At 34.1% G+C, this 8,971-nt stretch overlaps 1 protein-coding gene across 11 annotated transcripts in view; it reads right to left on the bottom strand.

Moving 5' to 3' along the window:
- Window positions 1-774: 774 nt before the first annotated feature.
- Window positions 775-8,971, bottom strand: part of ELAVL2 (ELAV like RNA binding protein 2) — a 177,377-nt gene continuing 169,180 nt past the window's right edge. For 7 of the 11 annotated variants that reach the window (XM_074208743.1, XM_074208742.1, XM_074208744.1 and 4 more), the window contains 3 exons: window positions 8,620-8,845; window positions 2,134-2,172; window positions 775-1,501 (listed from right to left, as the gene is read on the bottom strand). In XM_074208743.1, the coding sequence (XP_074064844.1) occupies window positions 1,171-1,501; window positions 2,134-2,172; window positions 8,620-8,845 (596 nt within the window). In that variant the 3' untranslated portion in view covers window positions 775-1,170. The other 4 variants (XM_074208737.1, XM_074208738.1, XM_074208739.1 and 1 more) reach the window with 4 other exon arrangements.

Here is an 8,971-nt window from a genome sequence, read left to right as displayed (position 1 = left end):
CCCAGATCACTTCTAATGATTTGCCACAGTACAAATCGTGTGCAATATCTTTCTTTTTTTTTTTTAAGACAAAACAATTCTTCAAACAATACTGCAAGTACATCACTAAACACCATGAGCTCTATCTGAAGGGAATTCTTTAGGAAGAACAGATTTTTCCCCCATCTCTTGATAATTTAAATTTCTTGCCTGCTCTTATATATTCTTTTTTGTAAATTCAAAATCACAAATCAACGTGAGCCACCTATCACATAATAACCAGGATGATCAGAGACACTCCACTGATGATTACAAAAATGAAACCAACAGTGTTTCCTTGATTCTATTTCTTTTAATACAAAGATCACCAAAGTATTTTCCTACATCATAAATCTTTCTAAATTTTCCAACCACTGCAAATTTCCTGGTAAGTTTTAAAAGCTCACTAGGTGTCATATGAAGAGATTTCTCAAAGTATTCAAGTCAAAATATTTGTTCCAGGACCAGTAAAAAGTTTCTCCAAATTTTCTTTTTTATAAAAATAGATGCTTTTTTTAAACCCACATCAAAGAGGCTCTTATCTCTTTGGCAAGGTACTGCTTTACGAAAAGTTCTCCAGTATTCTTACAATAAGCGTTTATAATGTAGCCCCCCCCTTCCCCAACCCAAATCATAATTACAAAATAAATACCATTGTAAACTTTATAAATAAAATGTAAACTTCAAAATACTTTTTTTCTTGAACAGACATAACAGCAATGCATTAAATGTAAACCAAACACAAAGAGAACTGGGAAAAAAAACTGAAAGGAACACAATCAACTTAAAAAGTTACAACACAAAGCCTCAATATTTACTCACATGTTTAAAGCAGTTATGTAAAAGAAAAGAAACTTCTTCCCTTAGCTGAAACACTTTAAAAGATCCACCTTCTTCAAAGAAGGCAATAGAATGCAATGTGACAGGTAAAAACCCTGTACCTCTTGTCCATATTCAAACATAAAGATATTAAGAAGTTTTAATTCAAATACTAGCAATAAAAAACTCACATATTTCTTAGGATGCTAAGTAGTCATTTTATCCCCATCTCAACACTGACTTACAAAGACATATACTAATGTATAAAGTTTCTCTTAACTTGCCTTTGTTGTATAGTTTTCATATATAAATGGACTGAGGACAATAAACTCATTAGGCTTTGTGCGTTTTGTTTGTTTTAAAGGACACCTGCAATACTCTGTCTCCCAGGCGGTATCCATTCAGGCTAGCTATTGCCATGGCAGCCTCATCATAGTTTGTCATAGTCACAAATCCAAAACCTTTGCATTTATTGGTGTTAAAGTCACGGATGACCTTCACGTTGGTGACAGCTCCAAAGGGCCCAAACATTTGCCACAGGATACTCTCATCTGCGTCCGGTGCCAAGTTGTACACAAAAATACACCACCCTGTTCCTGCATGACCTGGGATATTAATTCCAGCCAAACTGGTCATTCCATCAATGGTCATTGGAGAAAACCTACTAAACAAATCAGGAAACAAAAGCAAAAACAAAACAGGAAGCTGGTTACAGTAATTTCCCCTATGTTGTCCCCCTTACTACCCAACCCTCAAAAGTTCTTAGTCATCTTCCCCAAACCTCCTCTGCCCCAATCCCAAAATGCACATACACAAAACAAATACTAAGTAGCTGAACAAAAGATAAAATATAGCTTGTAATAATAACATGCTATACAGTAGAGGTAATTTTGAATCGTAAATTGCTAAGTGAATGGTTGCCAGACTCAGTTTTGAACCCTACTATCCACAACAGCCATGAACATTTTAGAGCTGATGGATGAATTAAGCAACTTTTAAAACCCGCAAACAAACATGCTGTACCGTCGCAATGCAATACATAACAAATAATGGTGTTTGGTTTTTGTGTTTTGAAGATCAGTGGCATCCAGTGGTATGAAAATTTCCCTTGAATCAGAATATGCTTCCAAAGAAGCATTTCATTCATTGAACATGCAAAATAAAACTCAACAGAAACCTTATGGACAAATAAAGAAAGAAACAAGGATACCCTTTTTCTCCAAAATTAAATGCAAACTAATCAATTAGGATGGGGACAATTATGAATATTATGAACCTAATGCGATTCTTCATTACCTCTTTACTCCATAAGCCATATTGAGCAGATTGTCCAACCTGCAAAACACACATTTAGCAAACTGTTCAGTCTTCTATTTTTCCCCATGTGCTTAAGAAAGCTTGGCTTGTTACTGCCATCGTGTTTGAATGCATTTTTTACAGCATGTGTATGCAAAGCCTCAGAGCAGCAGTAAACACAGTGGTGACACGCATTACAGTACCTTTCATGTGACTGTGAGAACAGGTGCACATTCCCACACATCAGTGCCCATTAGCACTTCCAGCAGACATTGTTTCCTACAGAAACAACAGTTTCCGATTACTACAGGTCAGTGCAACTGTGCATATGACACTGCTAGCAAGGGAAGTATCACGAGTCACCACTGTAATCTTCTGGTCAAAATCCTTGGGGGTGGGGTGGGGTAGGGGGAGTCTGAGACTTTACTCATGAACCCTAAAATTTAATTACTATTTCAACAATAATAATGCCTAAGAAGAAGAGTTAATTTCTTCTATTCAACTCCAAACTTAGGAATTTGATTGGTCAAAAGTCATTATAAATAACATGATACAGCATGTGAAAGAAATTTATAATGAACAATAGACTCAAGAGAGACATACAGGGGAAGAGGGACAGAAAAGCAAAATTTCTAGATGCATTGGACAACTCTGACTTTACAGACTCAATTCTGGCTTTGTATTTTATTTTATTTTTTAACTATGAAAGTAGAATCTCAGATCAGGAAGAACTATCTAGTGCAACCCCCTCAACATTTTACAGACAAACACACTGAGGCCAACTGGTTGATTAATTTGCCCATGATCACATAGCCAATTAATAGCAGAGTCAAAAATAGAATCCTCATATATATCCAATTTCCTAATATTCTACCATGTCATGCTTCTTGTAGATAAAGAAACAAAAATCTTAAAGCTTACTTAAAATTTTACAAGTTATGTATTAGAAAACGGAGAAAAGGAAAGAACACAGACTTTGATAACAGAATGAGATTTTCCTTGGAGACATCAAAGATGAGGGACTACAACATAATATTTTTTTCAATTATATTCCAAAGTATTCCTTTAAAATTTTTCCTCCTTTGTTTAACTAAACATGGCTTGGCATAATGCTTTTTACACAATTGGTTCCTCTTTTTTTTTTTGATAACTTTAAGGAAAAGTTCAATATAGTTTTGTATCTGAAGAGGACAACAAAAGGGAAATAAAAATAAATGACACTTCTAATCTTGATAATACTATTATTCTTCATTACTTTGCCAAACAAGATACTCTGATTTCCCAATTAATTGACCTGATATCATTAGATTACAATTCCATTTTAATACTTTAAAAAAAGCACATTAAATTTTCAACCACTTGCAGAATGGGGGGAGCATTCACTCTAATTTCCTGGTCTGCAATGAGGAGGAGGGTCAGGTTTTTCAAAGGTCTCAGATAACATGTAATGCTTTCAAAAGCAGCATTTGGAACCATATATTGTTTTTCTTTTCTCTCAAATGATATGAAGGGTATTTTCCTCTATTCTCTAGTAACAAAAAATAGAATATGACAAAACAAATGCAATGAATTATCAGAACGCCTTTATTCCCATGACTTAACTAAGGATTAGGTATTTGTTTTGTTTTTGAGGGAGGTTTGTTGCTGTTGTTCATTTCTGAAATTAGTGAGCTTTTGAAACTAATAACAGAAACTGCTTATCTTATAGTAAGTTATTTCATTACATATATCCCAATCCACTAAATTTAATAAAGTAAATTAATACTGATATTCAAACAATCTGTGGCTTGTAAACTGAGCCTCTAGTCCCATCATCATTCTTGAGATGTTGGGATTGACCTGGCTTGGCTTTTGCATTGGGGAACAAGAAAGGCTTCAAGCTCAGATTCAATTGCTGACCATTGGGGTGCCTTCTGAGAATCAGCTTAAGAATATGAAGGGTAATGAACAGAATGTTAGCTACTAGATTAATTTTTTCAGGCAGAACAATGTCCGTGGATTGAGGGAGCACATACACCAATGAAATGACAAGACTTCCAAAATCTCCACAAATGTTACCTTGCTTACTGAAGTTATAAAATTTTTAGGTTTCTCTCAAAGAAACCTATAAAAACAAATGATTTTTAAAATGTGTACTCTAGCTTTCAAGTCACTCAAAATAGACTCTCATCATCCTTTTGCCTCAAAGGCATATATGCTAGAGATTTCACTTACCAATCTTTCTACCATTTTGGTGTTTAGAAAACACCAGAAGAACCAAGAGATTGATCTCTTATTATCACTGCTCAAATCAAGGTCATGCAGGGAAAAAGCCTTCTGAGTCGTGGATCAAATCCCTAAAAAAAGATTCCTCCTGTAATATTAGGTTCTACACTATTATTCCAACAGCCCCAAATTCATAAATTCTGGCAAACAAGGAACCACTTCATGACTTTTGAGGATCTTCCTAAAGTTGTCTACCCCCCCAACTCAACTGTTTTAATAAAATTGCCAGAACAATTCCCTGGAACAGAAATGATTCTTTTTATTTCAATTGTCTTGTCTATATTCAACAGACAAAGGGACCCCCAAGATGCCTGAAACATCCAAATGGATATTGATTCTCAGTAGGGAAAAAGAAGACCCAGACTGTGGAGAAAGATATTGCCCTAGGATTTAGAGATAAACATCCACTAGCTAGTGTGTGTGCGTGCGTGTGTGTGTGTGTGTGTGTGTGTGTGTGTGTGTGTGTGTAGGGCAAAGGGAAAAAGAATCCCTATATGAGGATCATGACACAAAGTCTGGGAATACAGGTTATGGAAAGCAGACAGGCAAAAAGAGTCAAGTGAGGGGCAGCAGGTAGCGCAATGGATAGGCCCTGGAGTCAGGAGTACCTGAGTTCAAATCCGGCCTCAGACACTTAATAATTAACTAGCTGTGTGATCTTGGGCAAGCCACTTAACCCCATTGCCTTGCAAAAAAAAAAATCTAAAAAAAAAAGTCAAGTGAACAAGGAACCAAAGAACGACCTAATCATTCCCCAAGACCCCAAAAGTGTTTTGAAGTACCCAGTCTACCTAACAAAAAGCAACAATAAAAAACCTGCCTCATTTTAAAAATGAAACTTAACTGGGGAAAGGGATTGAAATATGTATGTACAATTTATATAAATAAAATTCAAAATGATTTTCAATATTAAAAGATACCAGGATCACACCATCTCCATTTCTAAATGAAATCTGAAGTTGAATGTCATGTTGTATTTTCTAGAATAAACAACTGAAAGCTTATTGTGCAAATAAATATCAAGACTACTCAAAAGTCATAATTTCTTCCCCTCATAAGAGGGGTATGACAATACCACCCGTACACCTATCAGCTGCAACTCATATTGGAAAATTCTATTAAACCAAATCAATTTTTAAAAAACTTTTAAAAGGTTTTTGGGGACATCCCCAACAAAAGGACATCAAATTGAAGAAAACTAGGTGGCCTTAAAAGAAAATAATATGGAAAATATTATTGAAAGTTAGTTCAATTCCATGCACTATTTATCCAAAAAATCATTATGGTGCTTGAATTAGATTTTCGATCCAATCAAATAAGACAACTTATTTTCTAAATTGTAGGACATAAAATATTCATCTGGCCTATCAAAAATAAATTATTCCTATTTAAATAATCTCTCCTAAACTTATCTTCTCATGGCATGACAGACTTCATAAATCTCAGAGATTAAAAACAATCTTAAAACAAAGATTCTTCATTTTTCTAATTTAAAAAAATAGTACAAGTGAATTATAACTACTCTAGAGTCATAATTCTCTCAATTGTCCTTAAAATTCATAAATAAAATTTTCCAACAGTTCAAAATAGGTAATTTATTACTAGAAAAAAAGCATTACTCTTAAAAAAAAGATCTTGTATGGCACATCACTAAAAAGATTTTTTTCTTAAAAAACAAAAAAGATCATGGAAAAAATGGAGCCTTGATACTTAAGGAGGCAAAACATTTAGGTACATGACATAGGAAAAACATTACCTAAAGGAAGAGAAGGAAGTACCCAATTTCTTGACAATCTTGAGGAAATGACATTTCATGTGATACAGGTAAACAAGGAGATAAAAATAAAATAAATTTCTAATAAAAGGAGAAATCTACAAATTAAACATTAAATTCAAGGAATCGAAAACTCCATGATACCCAGTGACCCCTCTAAAGTTTGTGTTTATTTTAAGATATCACTGTCAGTTCATATCTTGTCTCCTCTAAGAAAATAACATGAAGCAGCACCTAGGTGGTGCAGTGAATAGAGCACCAGTCCAGTAGTCAGGAGTACCTGAGTTAAAATGCAGCCTCAAACATTAATAATTAACTAGCTGTGTGATCTTGGGCAAGTCACTTAACCCCATTGCCTTGCAAAAATAAACAAAAATGTGGAGAAACTGAAGTGTAAGATTAGAAACAAAATAAGGGCTAAGAAGGGACAAGGTGATATTTCTTCCAAATGAGGTGGGAGGCTAAGATGCTCAACACAATTGATTCCCTTGATCACATGATCAGTTTAAGGTAGAGAAAACCAAGTCAATCACAATTCTAAGTTCTGAATTAGGAATCACAGATGGAAAAAGGTCGAAAAGAAAATTCAACCTATTTGTCACCACAACTTTAACCTGTAATGTAAATCTCTAAAATCACCCCAGGAAAAGACCTAATTTGACTTCCTGTCCCCTTCTAACTTGTACTAAACAGGTACTGTTCTGATAGAAATGACCAATTTGTTTGAGTCTACTTGTTCAGAACTATATTTTAAAATTGGCTAACTCTAAAGGTGTCACTTTTCTGAAGGATTATCTTTTTTTTAGTAACATCTTATTTTTTAAAAAGTTAAGCATGAATGAGAAGTCCAAAAGTACTGCAAAATAATTAGGTTTACCTCCTAGTGCACCTTTTAAAATTCTTTAAAAAAAATTTTTATTTGTTAGTTTGAAAAAATATCCCCAGATATTGGAAAGATAAAATATGATATTTGTGAAGCACTTTTTTAAATCTTTAAGTGCTACATAAATGCTAGGTTTTATGAAAGTATGGATAGAAATGTAAAATATCCTTCCTACCCCCCCCAATCCAGTTCTGCTATATCCCAAGGTCCTTTCTCTTTCTCCCAAAGAGTTCTGATTAGAGATCATTTATTTGGAGAAAAGATTCAAAATTCTTTCTATTGTATTCCTTTACAAGGCAATGAATTCTTCCTTTTCAATCTTACAAAAAATATTCTTTACTATGATGCTATGGAAAGAAATTCATTTTTCAAAACTGATTCATAGCTATCTGTGATCAGAATTTAGAAAGAAAAAAAGCCTTTTTTCCCCCTGTGAAAAGAAAAGGCTGAGGTAAAGGAGAAATCAAATACTAATTCAGCATGTCAAAAGGTAGTTTGAGGGATCATTATACCACTTTAAAAGGAAAAAAAGTCTATTTGGAAAGACTTTTCTGATACAAATAAAAACTGAACATAAGAAATGATTCTCTTCCATCTCACAATTCACAAAGCATTTATTGTCATTAGTTTTTTAAAAGAAAAAAAAAATCAAGCCAAGCTCCAGGAATACTTTAGAAAGGACAATCAAAAATATTTTCCCCCCACTTGTTTCTATAAGTCCCATATATGTATTTAAATTTAGTACTATGTAATAATTCTGTATAATAGTTGTTTGTGATTATATTTTCATAACCAGCTCATCCACCCTAAAAAAGTAAAGACAATCAATATGTACATGTAATCAATAAAGCTAGAATGAGGGTGGGTAGCATTATAGTTAACAAATCCCTTATGATCAAGTCTACTTAACTTGTTCAGATAAATGGAAACTACCTTACTCATTAAAATAATGCGAGTGACTCCATTCTTTCACAAAAGAGGACTAAAGTACATGCAAAGACAAGGAAAACCACATACATACACACACACACACACACTTATGCTTAAAGCAACTGTGGCTTAATATTGCCAATTTAGCATTGGGAATGAAAAAAATTTTTGGATTTTATTTATTACTTTTTTCATAAAATCAGAGGCATCATTCTAATAATAGCTTTAAAAATGATTGACAAGAAAGAATCCAAAGTTCGACTTGTGGTTATAGATAGTTATATTTTGTACAGGTGTATTAACAGAGTTTAACCTCAAAATAGTAAAAGGTACAAATGAATTAAAATAGCAACAGAAATGTAAAAGGTACAAATGAATTAAAATAGCAACAGAAATTAAGTATTCTACTAGTAGAGTGCTTTCCTTCTACAGCAGGGTCTTCAAGACACACAATGACCAAGTCTGTTTTCTCTGTTCATCCATGACACAACCTCTATCTATATCCCACCAAAGGCAATTTCATGCCAAGTATGAATTCTGAGAACCTGAAAGACATATGCCCTTTGGAAGAAGTAACTAGTAAGCCTTAAGGACCTTGGTGTCAATAGTGGGACTGAAATGAAATCAGACTTACCTAAAACGTTGAGCCTGCTGAGCTAGTGGTCCTGGATACCTTCTGTTGGGAGATTGATACAGCTGAGAGAGGATGGCCTGATTAGTTTTTTGGCTTGGATTGTTAGCAAACTTGACAGTGATTGGCTCTGTGGCACTTGGAGGTTTCTGGCCATTTAGGCCTTTGATCGCTTCTTCTGCCTCTATCCTCTTGTCAAATCGAATAAACCCTACACCCCTTGAAACTCCTGTATTGGATGGGAAGGGGAAAATACATTAATTTCCCCCTCCTCAAGAACATGCATTTTGTCCTTATAGTCCTATTTACACATTTTTATATTCAAAAAAATCTACATATTAATAGCTACCACTTC

This window comes from Macrotis lagotis, chromosome X (genome assembly GCF_037893015.1).
Source record: "Macrotis lagotis isolate mMagLag1 chromosome X, bilby.v1.9.chrom.fasta, whole genome shotgun sequence".
Classification (NCBI taxonomy): domain Eukaryota; kingdom Metazoa; phylum Chordata; class Mammalia; order Peramelemorphia; family Peramelidae; genus Macrotis; species Macrotis lagotis.
Note: the sequence above shows the minus strand (reverse complement) of the source record. Positions and strands in the feature narration are given on the sequence as shown.